The sequence below is a fragment of the Pogona vitticeps genome, chromosome 5, assembly GCF_051106095.1.
Source record: "Pogona vitticeps strain Pit_001003342236 chromosome 5, PviZW2.1, whole genome shotgun sequence".
In the NCBI taxonomy this organism is placed as follows: domain Eukaryota; kingdom Metazoa; phylum Chordata; class Lepidosauria; order Squamata; family Agamidae; genus Pogona; species Pogona vitticeps.
The window spans coordinates 86682000-86701627 of NC_135787.1; the positions used below are offsets into that span (position 1 = coordinate 86682000).

At 40.8% G+C, this 19628-nt stretch overlaps 1 protein-coding gene across 12 annotated transcripts in view; it reads right to left on the reverse strand.

Moving 5' to 3' along the window:
- Positions 1-442: 442 nt before the first annotated feature.
- The window catches only part of SLIT2 (slit guidance ligand 2), a 455778-nt gene continuing 436592 nt past the window's right edge, over positions 443-19628 (reverse strand). For 7 of the 12 annotated variants that reach the window (XM_073001077.2, XM_073001083.2, XM_073001079.2 and 4 more), the window contains 4 exons: positions 8003-8157; positions 5959-6247; positions 3465-3676; positions 443-2307 (listed from right to left, as the gene is read on the reverse strand). In XM_073001077.2, coding sequence (XP_072857178.2) covers positions 2066-2307; positions 3465-3676; positions 5959-6247; positions 8003-8157 — 898 coding nt within the window. In that variant the 3' untranslated portion in view covers positions 443-2065. Of the gene's footprint in view, positions 2308-2964; positions 3054-3464; positions 3677-5958; positions 6248-8002; positions 8158-19628 lie in introns of all 12 variants that reach the window. The other 5 variants (XM_078394061.1, XM_073001080.2, XM_078394060.1 and 2 more) reach the window with 3 other exon arrangements.

Consider the following 19628-nt stretch of genomic DNA (forward strand, 5'->3'; position numbering starts at 1 on the left):
CTCCTGTTGCTTGTCCCAGCTCCCGCCAACCTAGCGGTTCGAAAGCATAGAAATGCAAGTAGATAAATAGGGACCACCTCGGTGGGAAGGTAACAGTATTCTGTGTCTAAGTCGCACTGGCCATGTGACCACGGAAGATTGTCTTCGGACAAACGCTGGCTCTGTGGCTTGGAAACAGGGATGAGCACCTAGAGTCGAACACGACTGGACAAAAATTGTCAAGGAGAACCTTTACCTTTATACCTGATCCTAACAGCATCATTTTACTATGTCAGACCCTAAAGTTTTCAGATGAAACTGGTGAGCAATTATAAAGCTACAAAAAATAATTGGAATTTTCTCTTTTACTTTGTTAATGATATATATATCCTAGATAAGTTTTTTAATTATAAAACATTAAGAAGGTTGAGCTTTTTAGAAGAATACAAGTAAAAGCTAGCACTGAAGTAGATATCTGTTTAATTTACAAACATCAGTAAAGGTACTGATATCAGTCCAAATAAGACAAAGCAATACTGTATTACACATGTACATCTAGCCTTTTGTTTTTTAAAAAAAATTGGAAAAAACCCCACATCCTTTTTTACAGGGTACCCCAAAATTTATTGGAGAAAAACAACAACAAAACTCACTATGAAGAATTATTACCAATTATATATTGTGATTTAGCAGCAACATGTTAACAAAGGGAAACATTAGGGCAAGTAAAGTAGTTTTAGTATTTGGGGAAAGTCACAGTTCTTGGTAATACAGTCTCTCTCTTTTTAATTTTAAAGGTAAGGGATTCCAAGGGAACATTAGTTTGTAAAGGTCTATGTTCTAGTGTAATTTGCTACACATCATTCCTTTTTCTTTTGTAATGTATACTTAGGGAAACAATAACTTCTATACACTTGTTATCTACTGTAAATACATTTTTTGCTCATATATTACAAGGACATGAGAGATGCTGTGATTCTCTGCTACCATGAAAACTACAATCTGTTGTTGCTTTCAGCATCCTTTTCTATCCATGACATGACATGACAGGTTGCTAAAGTAAAAGAAAATAACAACTGAGACCAAATCCATTTACCCCAGGAGAGCACACTATATTAGTTCTATTGCAAATATCCTGATTTTAAGTTTTTTAAGAAACAACAACAATAGGCAATACAAAAATATCAGGACAAATATAAATTAATATATATTAAAGCATTGAAAAAAACAGTAGAAGGGGTGGCCTAAATGTTAAGTACAATGTACTTTGATACAATAAATATTTCTCAGGAAACTGAATACTGTAGAGAGCTGTTCAGAACTCATAAAAATGAAACTTCATATTATACCTAATTTTCCCAACAATAATCTATTTTTATCATCCCCATGACATTTATTTTACAAAAAAAATTAATACTGGAAAGGGTAGATAAACAACATTCCATTTCTTTTTCTGATAACATGCTGGCATAAAAGAGATCAAGAGATTGCAGGACTATGGTGCATCCTCTTTTGTTTGGGAGGCAAGAGATCCCATTTTCTCAAGCTGATTATGCCATTCAAAATACAGCTGATATTTGCTAAGTTTGCCCAAATGGATTTTTTTCACCTGACACTAATTCCTTGGAAAAGTTTGATACAGTTTTGGCAAGAGAATAAAACCAGAACCAAAAACTATTGTTAAACCCTTAAAGTAGTTTTAAAACTCTCTCAGTTTTTCATGAATAGATTGGCAGGTTGAACATCACTTGAGAGTGATGTGTTTATCTTCAGCATGTTGTAAAGAAGAGTTGATGTTAAAAATCAGTTTTCCACCATTGTTGAAATGCTACCAGGTCTTTAAAAAAATCCTCTTCAAAGCTCCTCTCAGTTACAAGAAGTCTCAGTTCAAACAGTTGATTCTTTTTGTTGCAAATTGAAGAAAAGTGTATTTAATCTCATAATAAAAATAAGTCTGTTCTTTATTTTACAATATATTTCAAATATTTCCACTATGAAGAATTAATTAGTCCAAGACAAGGTCAATAAGTATACAACTTAAAAAAACAAAAACAAAAAACAGACAAGTGGGGCAAACAGGTCATGTTTAGGAGGGGCACTTTGTACAGCCACACTTCACCACCTTCTCAACCTCATCCACAAAGGAGGATCCATCAGTGCATTCAAATGAATATTTCCGTCTCTTGCTCCTCAATGGCCCGCAGCACTGCCCACTTGAACACCCTCCTCGGCATTCTAGTCTCGATACCTTCTTGGACGTCTGACATGCGGCATAACCTTGCTGCTTTTGGAAGTAATCTCTGATTCGTTCCCCTCGACAAGAGATTTCTATAAAATGAAAAAAGAACATCCACTGAATGGCACATCACACAGTGTTATGAATCATAAAATGGCATCTTTTAACAGAATGAAAATCTTCTAAATATAGTTTGTGTTTTGTGTTCTTTAACTTAAAAAAGAATGGTTTTGATATGATGGATTAAAACTGTATTGCACAGTCAATCCAGTTCATTTTTAGAGATGATTTATATGTGAACCATAAATACATTATTATTACAATGACAAGAAAACTGGAAATTTAAATCTTTTTGTTTATTATGAAAATACACACAATATATTCTTCACAGTACAGCCAGCTGGTTTCCTTTACGGTTGAGAAGTACTTGAGATGGCATGCAATTTCATTTACTAGACCTAGAGTTAAATATTATTCAATCTGTTATTTAATAGAAGCTACATTCCAATAGCTTCATAAATTACTGAGGCATAGAACCAGTTTAAATAAGAGACATCTGGTTTAAAACATGAGCCCCATATTCCATTTAGTTACAATGATGCAAAGCAGAAAATAAAATTCAGCTCAAGAAATTCAAAGAAAGGAAGAATTGGAGAGAGGGAGGGGAAAGAGAAATGAAAGAGCCTTGATAAATAAGGGAAAACAATGACAGCAGAGAGAAAAAGTCTTCCTCTTTTAATCCATCTCACCTGTATAATTCGCTGTGATAAATCAGTTGAAGATGAGAGGTCAAAAGTAGAGTTTGTGATAAAAGTAGGAGCAGAATCATTGGATTTGGCTTCACAGTTGCAGAAGGTAGAGAATAAATACAGAAAGATACAGCAGATAAAAAGTGGCAGTTTAAATATAGCAAAAAGTTGCTTTTGAATAAAGAAAAAAAATCATGTCAAAATGTTTGATGGGGTTTACCCCCCCAGTATTAACATTAATTTCAAGGAGCACTTGAAAAAAATATTTTCTCTTGCTTATAAAACCAGAAAATATTAAAATTAAGGAAAAATATGCAGATAAATTCTGTATGAAATTGGGTTTTTGGCTTGGGAAAGAAAGGGAAAACAAAATGTGAAAAATCTCAAAGAAAAATGTAGTTTGTACATAAAAGAATGGATTTTTCCATCATATGTTTTGAAAATAAAGTCATCACATTTCCCTCTTATATGAAATGACGATAATCTGACTGGATATTTACCTTTATCGCAGCTGTCCCCAGTGTATCCGCTGCTGCATTCGCAATACGGTTTCCCAAGGCTTGAAAGCCTACATTTACCGTGTTTACATCTGATGGACCGGCAGGGGTTAAACAGTTCTTCATCTTCATCACAGAGGACTCCCCCATGTCCCTGCAGGCATTTACAACTGTATGAAAATGCATTGATTGGCAAGCAGGTACCATGCACACATCTACAGAGGGAGACAAGCCCAAGAGAATAAAAATAAATTATTCATCCAAACTACGGCTAAGTGACATTGACCATAAATGCTTTGGACTGCACTCAAAAAGGAAATTGCTTATAGTTTTCTTTTTGTTTCGTTTTTGATTGCCGCCTTCTAGGAAGACATGGTGAAGTGGTTTGTTTTAAAATAATTCATATCCAAGGTTAGTGCAAGGATAAGGAAGCAAATAGCTCACTATAATACTACCACTGTAGATGTGTTATGGAAGACCTGAACAGTATGTCACAAATACCAAATTCTGCATTCCTCAACTGATCAGGGCATATGCACGACTGAGCATAAGACACAGTGGAAGCAAGGAATGCAAAATCTGGCTACAAACGACTCAGCTTAACAAGAAGTATTTACAAAAACAAGAGGCATGGGAGAAATAGCTTACCTGTAATTTTGAACACGATCTACAAGAAAAAGACTGATAATCACCTAAAATTGCAGGCCACACATATCTTTTAATTGCCAGGGCAAGGAAAATGTCTTGAGTTTTTTTTCTAGTACTCATTAATGACATTTGTACCACCTCTTCATTGAAATAATCTTTTCTACTATTGTTATAACTTACTGTATTTCATAGCATAGATGAAAGCTCTTGTGCTAGAATTTATCTGTTGCAGCACTTAGGCAGAGCACAACAAATAGTTACTTTCTAATACAAAGAACAGATATCTTCTGAAACAAGGTCTTTGAACTTTGACCAAAGAGGAGATGACATATTACAGATCAAGCTTAGGGTCCAGAAGCTTCATTAATAGTCACAGAATTGTCACTTTCATAAGTGAGACCCTTTGGCTCTATACATATAATTTTCATGAAAACTGCAGGCTGGCAGTTCCTATGAAAGAGTCTCAAGCTCAAAATAAATGTCATGTTTTTAATGTTTTTAATTACTTAACGATTTTAATTATGGAAGTTTAATTGTTTTTAATCTGTAATTTATTGTGCTTTTAATATTACTTGTTATTAACATTATGAGCCACCTTGGGTCCCCTCACCAGGAGAAAGGTGCCCTGCAAATGATTCAAAAGTAAATAAATGTTGAACATGCAGTTCTTTAAAATGGCAGATAAAAATTCAGAAGTAGAGTGTGGATTCTAGTATTTACTGGGACTGGACAGGTGGAAAAGGGGAGTTACCTTTTCACATTGGTTTTCCAATGGAAGTTGCTTGCATCTGAGGGAATTTGATGTCATGGACTTTGATGTCATGCACATGATTTTGGCCCCTACATGTCCAGTTTAAATGGACACTTTTTCACTTGTTCAGCTAAGGAGGAAGACAGAATTTTTAGGCTAGTGAGACCTACCATGATTATACTGGATTTTTACCTATCTTGGCTCATAAAAGCATCTGGGGACAGGAACTGACTGAGTGGATAGGTGTAGCAGTGATTGCCTCTTTATGGCAAGCTGCTATTCCATTTTACCTAAAGGATCTTTCTTGAAACCACACTGCATTGGAACATTTTGGTCAGATTTCCATTAAGGGCAAGGGAAATGATCTTGTGGTGCTCCTCATTTCTCTATGAGTTGGTTTGTATAGATCCATTTCACTCTGGGTTTTGGTCTCGTTTGAGGAGAGAGACAGCTTGGGTCACCCTGACGAGCAACCTATGCCTGGAATTGTACAAGGAGCTCAGTCACATTACATAATTCTTCCCTTTCATCTTATCGTCACAGTAAACTCTGAGGTTAAGTTAGTTATGCTGAACTATTCGCAGGAATGATGGAGTATAAATAAAATTGATGATGATGGTTGTTGTAATATTGGGGGTTGTGGCAATGGTAAAACTATATGGCAATGGTAAAAATAGATCACATTCTTTGAAAACCTGGATATGATCACTGAAAGATGGCTGCGACTTGATGGCTCATCATACATTGGATCCCATCTATTATTTACTATGTGAGCTCAGTATCTCACCTCATCGTCTGTTTTCTCTTTATAGGCTTCTTGACAGACCAATGAGAAAAGTAAATATAGAAGTCAGGAGCCAAAGTACCCCAAGCAGTCTTTGTGTTAATACTAGGTTTTTGGAATGAGATGCTAATAAAACTTGCTTCTTAACGGTGAACTGCAATTATTGTGTTATCAGTCATTACATTTACTTCTAATATGTTTTAAAGAGATTAATAGTTCACAAAATAGTAGTGCAAGGGATTGAAAACATCCTATATCAGAATGCTTGTATGTATATGTGCTATATTAGGAAATGATATTTAGTAAGGACTTACTTATTTCCCAGGCAAGGATCATTGGTTTGTTGATCACACAGTGAGCCGGTCCATCCTCCATCACATTCACACATAAAGCCTGACTGACTGGTTACGTGGCATGTTCCATGAACACACACCTTCTTATGGCAAGGTTCACAGCCTGGGAGGATTCCAACTTGCAGTGGGACATTTCTAAAGTCCTGCAGTTCATTGTTGATGTACAGATTACGGATGCAGCCATGGAAACTTGTGCCATTTTTACCTGGAGACTGGCGCAGTGCAGCAACATTGTTCTTCAGAGGCATTCCTGGGGAAAAAAAAAAACCTCATCAACTTGTTAGCTGGAATTAATCCATACAGCCAAATGATGACTACTATTGCTTATTTAAAATAACTTAATTCAAAGTAGCGTGATTAGCTATGGAATTTGTCAACATTAGCCTAGTTTTTAAGGATGTCAGATCATTTCCACCCATACATAGCTGATTTTTCTGTCACCACGTTATGAGTTTTCAACTAGATTCTGTAACAGAATGCATACAAAAGCCAGTGTTCATGAAAGGAAAAGATGGGCTGAATCCACCATGTTGTAGTGCTACGTTGATGTTAAAGCAGTTGTGCACACTTCATATTTAGAAAAGTGGCATCAATACATATAATTCCAGACTAGCTTCAACAAATCTACTGCCATTATTTTTTTCAAGATGTTTCAATTGGCATATTAACTAAAACATACAGCGGTGCATTGACTTACGACCATAATCTGTTCCATAAGATGGACGTTAACTCAAAATGGTCGTAAGTCAAAGCACCATTTCACATTGAAATGCATTGGAACGCGATTAATCTGTTCCGGCAAAAAACAACAACAACAACAAAAAAACCCCTACAAAATAATAATAAAGTACACAGCAAGCCCAGTCAGAAGGCACTGGGGCTGAAAAAAACAACCAAAAATAAAGCACACAGCAAGCTCCATTGTTGGGGCTTTAAAAAAAAAACAAAAATAAACAGCAAAGCAAGACCCGAAGGCACTGAGGCTGAAAAAAAAAATCACCAAAAAAAACACAACACTGCACAGAAACATAACCCCGTAGCCCAAAACCACACTGCAAAACCCACCCAGAACAGTTTTTAAAAAGCAGAAAGCAGCACCTTACCTTACCAGGCAATTCTGAAGAGGAGGACCAGGGTCACGTAGGTCTGTGACGGGGTGAGTGGCAGCTGGCTGCCCCCTTTCCTCGGCCAAGCAATTTGCCCCTGAACCCTGTCCTTCCAGGGAGCAGGGCACGCTTTCACCCAGCCAAGCACCAACGACCACGCACACACACTCTCCTTCTCTTGCACTCTGTGCCCCCTCCACTGCTGCTCTTTTCCAAGGAAGGGGGTTGGCTGCTCCTTTCTTGGCAACCCGGAAGTGCTTCTTTCTTTCCCGCTCACCCGGTTGGTCGGGATACTGAAGAACCAGACAGGCAGCTGCAGCCCTTGCCTGCCTGTCTGCCTGCCTGCCTGCTGCTCCTCACGCGCTCGCGCTCACCTCCGCTTACAGGGAGCCTGCTCGATACACGAGCAGCTTTCCCAGCTCTAGACACAAGGGCAATCTCAATGCGCACTCCTCCTCCTCGTGTTCTCCCTCCCTCCCTCCCTCCCTCCCACATTCCCCTGCCTTTCACACACAAAGCTCAGCTCCTTCCCCTCCCTCCTAGAGTTTTTTTTAAAACAGACAGTTTTTTAAAAGCAGAAAGCAGCACCTTAGCAGACAGTCCAAAGCCTCCTCCGAACGCACACTCTCTAACCATTGAGGCGAAAGAGCTACAAAGAAGCAGCCTCTTCGCCTACCAGCAGTTAGCAATTCAATTTTCCCACTCCCTCTCCCTGCCTTTTTGTGTTCGTAAGTAGAAGCTCCGGCTGCAAGTTGAACCAAAATTTTGCAATCAGAGCTGGTCATAACTTGAAATGGTTGGAAGTTGGGACGATCGTAAGTTGAGGCACCACTATCATTGACCTTTTCCCAGGCTCCACATGTTACATATATATCTACACTAGAAAGATGTTCCCTTACCTCCTACATAAAGTGGGGAATCAAAATTCAGAGTTGATTGTTTAGATAAGTTGGTGATAATCTTGGGACTTCCTCCATCAATCGACAAAGACAGAATGTGATCCATAGCCAGTAACTCAACTACATGGAAATTTCCATCATTGATTATTTCAACACTGAAACAAGATAAAATAATATTTAACTTCTTAAATGCTTGAGACATAACAGAAATGAAAGTGAGATGTTAGAGATGTTGACCCAGACTTTTCTAGGCATTGCATTTGGAAAATTGGAATTACAGTGGTGCCTCTCTTAGCGATGTTAATCTGTGCAGAAAAAATCTCTGCTAAGAGATAACATCGCTAAGCGAAAATAAAAAGCCCACAGAAATGCATTAAAATGTGATTAATGCGTTCCTATGGGCTAAAAACTCACCTTTAAGTGAAGATCCTCCATAGCGCCGCCATTTTCGGTGCCTCTAAAGCAAGGTATCCGTGTCTGAAAACAGCGGGCGGCCATTTTGTTTAACCGGTGGCCATTCTGAAACTGCCGATCAGCTGGCTGAAAATGGGGGCTTTGCGATGATCGCTTCCCTGCGATCATCGCAAAGCAAATTTCCCCCATAGAGACCATCGCAAAGCGATCGGTTTTGCGATTGCAAAAAGTCCATCGCAAAGTAATTTCGTTGCTATACGGAGCGATCGCTATGCGAGGCAGCACTGTAATAGACCACTGGTTCTTAACCTTGGGTTACTCAGGAGTTTTGGACTGCAACTCCCAGAGGCCTTCACCACCAGCTGTCCTGACTGGGGTTTCTGGGAGTTGCAGTTCAAAAGCATCCGAGTAACAAAGGTTAAGAACCACTGTAATAGACCAACACATTTTCCTGTTTGAGCATAATCTAGTGAATCCAAAGAACCTCACTTGGTCAACTGTCTGCAGCAGTGCACTAAATGTATGTGAAAGACAAAGAGAAACACATGTAGACTCTAGAAATTTACCGATATCTAGCTGTCCAGCTAAGCTGTCTTTAGCATAATTGCTCAGGTTGTGCATTAAATCACTGGTTCTTAACCTTGGGTTACTCAGGAGTTTTGGACTGCAACTCCCAGAAGCCTTCACCACCAACTGTGCTGGCTGGGGTTTCTGGGAGTTGCAGTTCAAAAATATCCGAGTAACAAAGGTTAAGAACCACTGCATTAAATGACATGTTTCCATTTGGACTTCCAATATGGTGGCTCATTTGAGAGGTGGCCCTGCTTGATTCAGATTGAATCTTGGTTCAGAAATCTAAATCTTTTGTGCCAACCAGTGACTATGATTAAAAATGAACCAGTGATTAAAACTTTTTTTCTTGTCAGAATGGGATATTTGCAAGCACGCCATGCTTATGAAAGAATTGTGTCTATCAAATACTGACAGATAGGAACAATGTTTCTTGTACTACATTTTTCTCAGTTTTGTTTAACTGCCAATATCTTTTAAATATCTTGCTGGAATCAGATAACATTTGAATGGACAGTTGTTTTGTGTAAGGGCATAAACCCTACTAAGCCTCAGATGGAAAGATAAGACATCTTAGTGAACAGGCAGGCTTTTTAGTTTGGGAATATTTAGAGAAAGGACATGCTTGTCTCTCTGTGGGGTTGGGCTATTTGTGTGTGTGTGTGTGTGTGTGTGTGTGTTGACAATGAATACAGCAATCAGATGGCACTAATTAGGAAAATTACAGTCTTTAGAAGGATGTTTTGTATTATTTTGTGTATATGAGGACTTCATTTACAAATTTCCATTTACAACACTGATATTATTCATGTGATTCATACCTACCTAACTATATTTTGATCAATTTGTATAAAAATAACATATGCCATAGTGGTGTCCCTAGGCAATATATATATACCTATATATAGCACCAGATTTCCTTGTTTTCTGTTCAGCATTTTTCAAGTAAGCCCCCAGTGCTATCTCCTTTCAGGCTTCACAGATACCATAAAAATACTTTTGAAAATCCTGATTTGCAGACAGAAGCAGGAAAAAACAATGGACACTTTGTAACTCCTGCACTAACACTAATTCACTGTGATTAGATGGTAGAACGGCCAGTCGCAAAGTGCATTTCCTCTTCCTCAATCTCCTGCCATTTCCTTAAGTGGAAAACTTTAGGAGAAATGTAACAATTTTTATGATACCTTGTTTCAATTTGTTCCTTGAAGTTGAAATGGCTGAGTGTGTTAACTGGACTGAGTGTATCAGTCTGAAGAAGTGGACTTTCCCACAAAAGCTCACATTCAAATACAGCAGTTCACCTTTAAGGTGCCACATTTTTGTCTTCTTTATTTTTTATTTTCATTTTGTTTATGTCTGACATGCTAGACTGACATGGCCACCTCTTCTAAAATTTCCACTTCTAAGTACATGCAGTACTTCCACCACCCTTTCCACTTCTCACTATAGACCTCTTAAGCTGGGCCAGGGATTGTCCTAGTGCAGAACTGCTGGGGCTACAAGTGAGGAAAAGCATCAGAAGCCCCAGTGGTCCTTTGTATCACAGCCTTCATTACAGATGTAAACCAGTATGGTGCAGTGGTTGTGATGTAAGACTAGGAGAGACCTAGGTTCAAATATTTCCTTGAACAGGAAGTTCATTGGGTGAGTCATTAATACTGTTGAGCCTAAGCAATCTTTATAGGATAGTTGTGAGGACAGAATTGAAGGGGATGCAACCACTTTGTGCTCCTTGGAAAAAAGGTGAAATACAGGTAAAATAAATACGCAAGGTGACTGAAATAAGTTTGATAATCTAGTTGAAGGAATTTTACATTCTATTTTAAAACCTGCCAGGGAAAAGAAAGAAAAGATGACTGGTATAAATAAAGAAAGGTGGCATGCATAAAAAGAAGAAAAATGGAGAGTTTTGTTGCTCATTGTGTCTGAAATAATAGCTGACAAGAGCAGAGGCGAAGATATAAACCCAAGAGCAATAATCCCTGAATCTTTCCAGTTCCTCAAGTGTAAGGATCTAGTTTCAATCTCTTCTAGATTCATAATGAAGAAGAAAAATACAGTTTAAATATACATATATGTCTTAATTCCCTTTTGTGCTTTAAAGTTTATGATGTTTCTTGTGTCTCCAGTATTCTTGTTTTTATTTAATATGATTAATGCATGCATGTGGACAATAGTACATTGGTTGCATAACTTAGGGTACTTTCTAACATACGCATAATAAAGAAGAACCAAGTATTTTAAATGATTTCGTATAGGAATATTGTATATAAAAAGCTGTATTTCACAGGGATAATTTTTCCTTGCAGTTTATACAGATTCAGTAACATCTGTGGCCTCTGATATTATTGTCTAAGAAAATGCAGCATTATCATTCCACTTTGCCATTTGAGAGGAATTATTTGCAAATATGACTGCAAACAAGAGGACAACAACTTCTAAAAATTCCATAATAGTAGATTGAATGCTGTTCCCTAAGTCAAATATGTGTTACGGGGGAAAATGGGTCCAGGTCCTTATCTCCTTCCTACACTGTCCTCCAGACTTTATAGAGAGGGAATGACTGACACATGTGAACTAAGAATGCTTCCTTGATCAAGTATGGCTCATTTCTCTGTGACTGCAACTCAAGAATAATCCACTCATTCCCTTCAGGAGAGAAGAGGATTGATCTTGCTCATACATTCCAATATCTATCCCTACTTCATGTGGTGCCAGATGCCAGTAAGTCACCTAGCTGCAGGATGGGGCAGGAAATATTCCTGTTCCCATACTACACCACCACACATACCCCAGAATTACAGAGACCAAAGGGTCTCTGATAGGGGTATGCCATTAGTATTTTTTTTTGCAGGGGGAGGAGCTCCAATTTCACAGACCCATACCTATTGACTCCTACACACACCTATATTTCACTCACTTCAACCAGGGCCTAGTTCTGAGGCTACATGGCCTAGTTCCAGCTTTGCTTCCTGTTTATGAACAAAAAAAGGAAGCTGCCATTGTGCTTCCTGGAAATTGTAGTCTTGCTGCACTTAAGGCACTAATAGTTTTCTTAAAAATGTATCAAAGAAAGCAGGCCACAAATCACATAAACTCAGATGTCCATATACAAATGCCAGGAGTATGGGGAACAGGCAAAAAGAACTGGAAATCTTAGTTCTAGAGCAAAAATAAAACTTGATAGGAAGGTTGACTCAGCCTTCCATCCTTCCAAGGTCGGTAAAATGAGTACCCAGCTTGCTGGGGGGGGGGGCAATGTGTAGCCTGTATAATTAAAAATTGTAAACCGCCCGGAGAGTGCTTGTAGCGCTATGGGGCGGTATATAAGTCCAATAAATAAATAAATAAATAAATAAATAAATAAATAAATAAATAAATAAATAAATAAATAAATAAATAAATAAATAAATAAATAAATAAATAAGTGGTTGCAAAAAAGGCAACTGCTGTTTTAGGCTGCATTAGCAGAACTACAGTCATGAAAACCTGTGAAGTACTTGTCCTCCTCTATTTGGCACTGCTTAGGCCTCATCTTGAGCACTGTGTCCAGCTCTGGACACCACACTTTAAGAAGAATTCTGATCAACTGGAAGAAATTCAGAGGAAGGCAACAAAGATGATCAGGGGATTGGAAATAAGTCCTATGAAGAAACACTGAAAGAACTGGGTGTGTTTAGTCTTGAGAAAAGAAGACTGAGGGAGATATGATAGCATTTTTCAAATACTTGAAAGACTCATACAGATGAGGGGCAGGATATGTTCTCCATCATCCCAGAGTACAGAACTTGTAGTATTGGGGTTAAGTTACTGGAAGCCAAATTCAACTTCCTGTTTTGTACACTGCCAACAGGAATGAAGGGCAAAGCTAGGACATGCAGACACAGAGCTAGGCTCTTCTCCAGGTGAGTGAAATGTAGGTGTCTGTGGGCTGCAATTCTCAAAATTCTTGAATAACGCTGGCAATTGGAATAACAAGAAAAAATAAAACAAAGCAACAAAGAAATAAACTGAACAAAAAACAAAAAACAAGTAAAACAAATGGCACATCAATAGACTTGGACATCACATAGTTTGCTGGTTTGTTCAGTGCAGGCTCTGCAATACAGAATATAGCAGCAGGGTCAAAATACTGCTTAAACATTTCCATTGAAGGATGCCCTATCACTTCTATCTAAGGCAGTCTTGTGGCTCATGACTTCAATAGGGTGTGAATGCATTAAAAGGTAGCACCCAAGTGCTTCTTAAAATGTAGAACCCTGAATTAAACCCTGTCAATACTGATCTAGGGAATGGAGGAGTTGTAGTCCTCAGCTCTGGGGCTGATTCAGAGGCAACTCTTATCACCTAAGGAACAATTAAAGGCAAAATTGGACCTTAATCCAAACTGACTTCAAACCAATGTGGCATTTTGTTTCTGTCCCCCAAGAGGTAGCCCAAATCACTGAAGTTTTCAATCTGAAGGAGCAGATATTATTTTTGGATCCTCGCAGATGAAAAGGTTGACCTCAATTTTTAAAACCTATTACAGTGGGGGCTTGACTTGAGAACTTAATCTGTATTGGAAGGCGGTTCTCAAGTCAAAAAGTCTGTAAGTCAAGTCTCCATTGACCTACAGTGCATTGAAAACCGATTAATCCCGTAACAGGCCGTTTTTGTTCCATTTTGGTTTTTTTCTGGTCTGTAAGTCAAATCTCAGTCTGCAAGTCAAACCTAAATTTTGCTGCCAGAGAAGTCTGTAACTCAAAAAGTCTGTAAGTCAAGCCATCTGTAAGTCAAGGGTTCACTGTAAGGGATGGGCTAGATGACTTTGGCTTTGATGTTGTACATGATTAACTCTTTGTAGTGTAACACTGGGGTGGATTTCAAGGAATAAGGATGTTCATCAAATAAAAGACTTGGGCTGGAAAAGATTTAGATGGCAGTTATTTTGAGGATATTTGGGAACTGCCACTTAAAACATAGTCAAAGAGTCATCTACTATCAATGTCACACCCAACACAAATTAAGATATATTAATACAATTACAATTAGATCCTAAATGGGGGGAGTATAAAGATATTTGCACTTAACTGCATATGTGGTGGCTGTGACAAACCCAGACCTACTGGGATATGTCACACAGTTACACTAAGCTGCCACCAACCATTCCCTGTAAGAAGTCACACAGACCAGGGATGGATTTTTAAACAATAAAAAGAATAAGGTTTATTTTAAATACACACAGGGAAAAATAAACAATCAGGTGAATAAGATAAAGTAACGTGGCTTATTCTCACTCATACAAGCATACAGTTTGGTTCACACAGAACCCTTAACTTGAAGCACAGACCCTGAACCTATCAGTTCTGGCTAACCAACAGACACCTGAACCTATCAGGTTGGTACTCTGACACACAGAAGTACCCTGTCTGACACACAGACTCCCACAACAGCTTCTTCTTCCCAGCTGCTGCTTCGTCACATCCCAGTGTCTCTCAGCATCTCTCTTAAACTCTCCACACACACTCCACATATTTATACAGTACAGCCCCTCCTCCTGATGTCCCGCCTTCCACTCCCCATAGGATGGAACTTTCCCTCCAAACCCATGACAGACAGGTAACATCAGTGCTGTATGTAACACCTCCCCTCTTTATAAGTTGTTTTGTAGGGGGAAAGCTAACGTGCTTTTCACCAAAAAACAACCTGTATAAAATACACAACAACAGTTATACATACCATATTATACTTACTCATACTTACATTCTAAGTTAAACCATAGCAAATAGGCATTTAAACATTTACCATATACATTACATCAATTTACCTTTATTCATACAAACCAAATTCAAAACCAGGTACATTTAACTTTTGTCATCATTATATACATAGTCCATGTTCTTTCGCCGTCTTCATTCTTCAGGTCTTCTTGATAAGGCGTCAGCAACACAGTTCACTGACCCTCTGACCACCTTCACTTCAAAGTCATAGTCCTGTAGGTTTAAAGCCCACCTCATAAGTTTGCTATTGTGGGTTTTCATTGTCTTTAACCATTGCAATGGTGAATGGTCAGTACACAGAATAAAATGTCTTCCCCAGATGTAAGGCTTGGCCTTCTGGATCGCGTAGACTATGGCCAAACACTCCTTCTCCACGGTTGCCAAATGTCTCTCACCTTTCTGAAGTTTCCTACTCAGGTAGGACACTGGATGCTGGTCACCATTCTCATCCTCCTGGCACAGAACTGCTCCTACCCCGCTGTTAGACGCATCTGTGTAGATGATGAACTCCCGGTCGAAGTCTGGAGCACGCAGGACAGGATAGTTGATTAACGCCTCCTTCAACCTCTGGAACGCCTCCTCACAGTCGCTGGTCCACGGGATGCGGTCATCAGCCGTCTTCCTCGTCAGATCGGTCAGCGGAGCCGCAATCTCGCTAAACCTCGGGATGAACTTTCTGTAGTAGCCCACCAACCCAAGAAATGATTTGACCTTTTTCTTGGTGTTGGGTCTAGGCCAATCACGAACAGCTTCTATTTTGGCCTCCAGGGGTTTTATCATTCCTCCCCCTACCATGTGACCCAAGTATTTTATTTCTGGGCTACCCAGCTGACACTTGCTGGCCTTTACTGTTAGCCCTGCTGCACTTAACCTCTGCAGCACTAACTCCAGGTGTATCAGGTGATCTTCCCAGGTATTACTGAAGATCCCTATGTCGTCAATGTAGGCCACTGTAAAGTCACTGAGCCCTGCCAAGGTCTGGTCCATCAGCCTTTGGAATGTGGCTGGTGCATTTCTGAGACCAAAGCTCAGGACTCGAAACTCATAGAGACCAAAAGGGCTGCAAAAGGCAGTCTTTTCTTGATCCCTGGGATCAATTCTTAATTGCCAATATCCCTTTACCAGGTCCAATGATGAGATGAACCGACAACCCCCTATGGTTTCAATCAGGTTGTCTAGCCTGGGCATTGGGTAGGCATCAGGAGTGGTTACACGGTTTAATTTCCTGTAATCGACACAAAACCTAATGCTCCCATCAGGCTTGTCCACAAGGACTATCGGAGAGGACCAAGGACTAGAAGAGGGGACGATTATGTTCTCCCTCAGCATCTCGTCCAGCTCCTTCCGCACCTTGTCCCTATAGGGTCCCGTTACTCGGTATGGGGATACTGCCTGCGGGGGTGCATCCCCTGTGTGGATCCGATGCATCACTCCCTTCACTATCCCCGGCTTGTTGGAAAACACCTGTTGATATTTACTAAGCAGCATTTTTAGTTCTTGCTGCTGGTCTTGGGTGAGTGCAGGACTGATCTTTACCTCCTCTGGGTTGTATTTTACTTCCCCTCTACCCTCCCAGAAGGGTAATTCAGCTTCCTCACTCTCAGCTGCTTTTATCGCAAATAAAACCCTCTGCTCCCCTCTGTAGTAGGGTTTTAGGGCATTCACGTGAACCACCCTCCTTGCTTGGTTCTCCTCCTGCTCTATTAGGTAGTTCAGGTCTGACATCTTGGAAATGACCCTATATGGTCCTGCCCATTTGAGCTGCAGTTTATTCTCTCTGCAGGGCCTAAGCCAAAGCACTTCCTCCCCTGGGTCAAAGTGCCTCTCTCTAGCTTTGTGGTCATACCATGTTTTCTGTCTGACCTTCTGAGCTTGCAGGTTTTCTGCTGCCAGCTCTAGATTTCTCTTTAGGTCATTCATCAAGGGGTCTATGTATGTCACAACGTCTTGTGGGTCATCCCGGGTGATTCTCTGCTGTGTTTTGTTCACCCCTAAGTGTGCAGCAAACATGTCAGAGTGCCCCCTTTGTAAGATCATGGGGCGATACTTTTCAGGTACCACCAGCTGACTTCTGATCCCATCTCCCCCTTTTGAGGTATTCCTCAGGGTCTCTCTATATAAAATCCCCTTTTCCTCCAGAAATCTCACTGGGGTTTCAGGTGTTAGCTGGGCGTCAGTCACCTGTTCAAAACACTTTTGGAGAGTGGCGTCTGCCTTTTGCTCCTGTCCAAATCTGCTGTCTGTGGTTAAGGTTTCCACCACAGCTTCTGAACTCCCCTCTGCTTCCGTCTCTGGCTCATCATTACCCCCCTCAACTGTCCCTGTGGTGGCTTGTGAGCGTGTAATCACTAGCACCCGTTTCACATGTTCAGCCAGGTCATTTCCCACGAGCACGGCTGCTGGCAGAGTCGATGAAATCGCTAGCCGCCAATCTCCCCTCCAGCCTTGAAAGTTGACAGGTACCTCTGCTACTGGCAGAGAGATTACCTGCCCCTCAATCCCTGCCACCTTCATGCTCTCATTTGGGATTATAAACTCCCTAGGAATAATATCTGGATGGCACAGGGTTACCTGGGAACAAGTGTCCCGCAGCCCCCTATACTGACGGTCAAGTATTCCTACGTCCACCCCTGCTGTCTCAAACAACTGAGAATCTGTTTTTATCAGCAAGCAGCGCTTTACCTCCACAAGAGGACCATTTTCCTCAGCCTGATCAGCAGAGGTAGCTGTTCCAGACTGAGTAGCCATGGCAACAGGCTCCCTCTGTGACACTGAGCCTTGCTCTTTCTGGACACAGAACACAGCTTTTGGCTTGGTCCCACTAGAATTCTGAGGCACCATTCCTTTTAGCTGCTTTAATTTCTCACACTCTGAGATTAGATGACCCTTTCCCTGACAGAAATAACATTTTCTGGTGTATTTTGATTCTCTCTCATCTTGTTTTGGTTTTCCCTCCAAAATCTGAGGTCTTAGTTTCATGTCTGAGGGCTTCCCTTCACCATGGGCCCCTCCCCCTTGCTGGCTTTTCCCTGGTCCCTGAGAGTACTTGCTGTAGGTTTCTTTGGGTTTACCTACAGATTTCCCCTCACCCAAGGGCTTTCTTATTTGGGAAATAAAATCTGCGATCTCTGCGGCTGCTGCCACAGATTTCGGTTTCCTTTCCCTCACCTGGAATTTCAATTCCCCCTGCAGGACTGAATAGAACTGTTCCAGTGCTATCAAGTCTTTAAGCTGCTCATAGGTCTCTGTCCCTTCCTGCGATAGCCATTTCTCAAGCAGCCTCACCAATTGGGCCCCCACTTGGGTAAAAGTCTGTTCTGGTTTCTTGGTGAGGGACCTGAATCTTTGTCTCAGCTGCTCTGCATTTATCCCATGTCTGGCAAACACCAGTTTTTTAAATTCTGCAAAATCTTTCATCAGTTCCTCAGGCATCTCGGCATAAACCTCAGCCAGGCTACCACTGATTAAAGACCGCATGATGGTCATCTTCTCAGTTTCCCTCACTGAGAAGTCCACAAACGCTCTTTCCACTAAGGAAAAGAACACCTCAGGACAATCTCCCTTGTGGTACACAGGGAATTTCTTCAGGTCAGCCTTAGACAATTGGCCTCCCTCAGAATCCCTATTGTTATTATTGTTCTGGTTCATCAGTTCCAGTTTTCTTAATTCAAACGCCATTCTCTCTCTCTCCAATCTTTCCTCCCTCTCCATTCTCTCTCTCTCTAATTTTTCCTCCACTTCAAATTGCCTCATCCTCAGTTCATGCTGTTGGACTATGAGCAATTTTCTGAGTTCTGGGTTCTGCTCTCCTGTGCTGTCACCCTGCACTGAGCCAAATTCATCCTCAGAACCTTGGTCAATCTGGGGGTCTTTCACTTCACTCATTTCGGCCATCTGGCTTCGAGTCAAGGGCATAATCCCCCCTCAGAACAGGCTGCTTTAAAAAGTCAAGCCTCAGAATAAAACGACCACTTTTTTCCTTTTTGCCTCAGAACCAGCTCTCCCCAGAGATTGCTGCTGTTCTTCAGCACTTAGCTTGCAACAGTATCGAGTCAGAGCCTACCCCCCTCTGCTGGGCCTCTCAGCTGGCAAGCTAGCTCACTGTTACTACGCAGTTTTGCCTCAGCTTTTTCCCGCCAAAACTAGGCTGCCTCAGAGCACCTTAATCTAAGTCTCCCCAGTTGGCACGTTCTTCCACTAGTGCACCTCCCCGTGAGGTACACCTAGAAGATTACCTACGCGCCTCAGACTGTCCCTGACTAGACCCCCCTTGCTCTGGGCACACCTGCCAAGGCTTTGCTGGACCACTGGACAACTGGACCAGTCGTATCCCACACGCTGGACACCAATCAATGTGACAAACCCAGACCTACTGGGATATGTCACACAGTTACACTAAGCTGCCACCAACCATTCCCTGTAAGAAGTCACACAGACCAGGGATGGATTTTTAAACAATAAAAAGAATAAGGTTTATTTTAAATACACACAGGGAAAAATAAACAATCAGGTGAATAAGATAAAGTAACGTGGCTTATTCTCACTCATACAAGCATACAGTTTGGTTCACCCAGAACCCTTAACTTGAAGCACAGACCCTGAACCTATCAGTTCTGGCTAACCAACAGACACCTGAACCTATCAGGTTGGTACTCTGACACACAGAAGTACCCTGTCTGACACACAGACTCCCACAACAGCTTCTTCTTCCCAGCTGCTGCTTCGTCACATCCCAGTGTCTCTCAGCATCTCTCTTAAACTCTCCACACACACTCCACATATTTATACAGTACAGCCCCTCCTCCTGATGTCCCGCCTTCCACTCCCCATAGGATGGAACTTTCCCTCCAAACCCATGACAGACAGGTAACATCAGT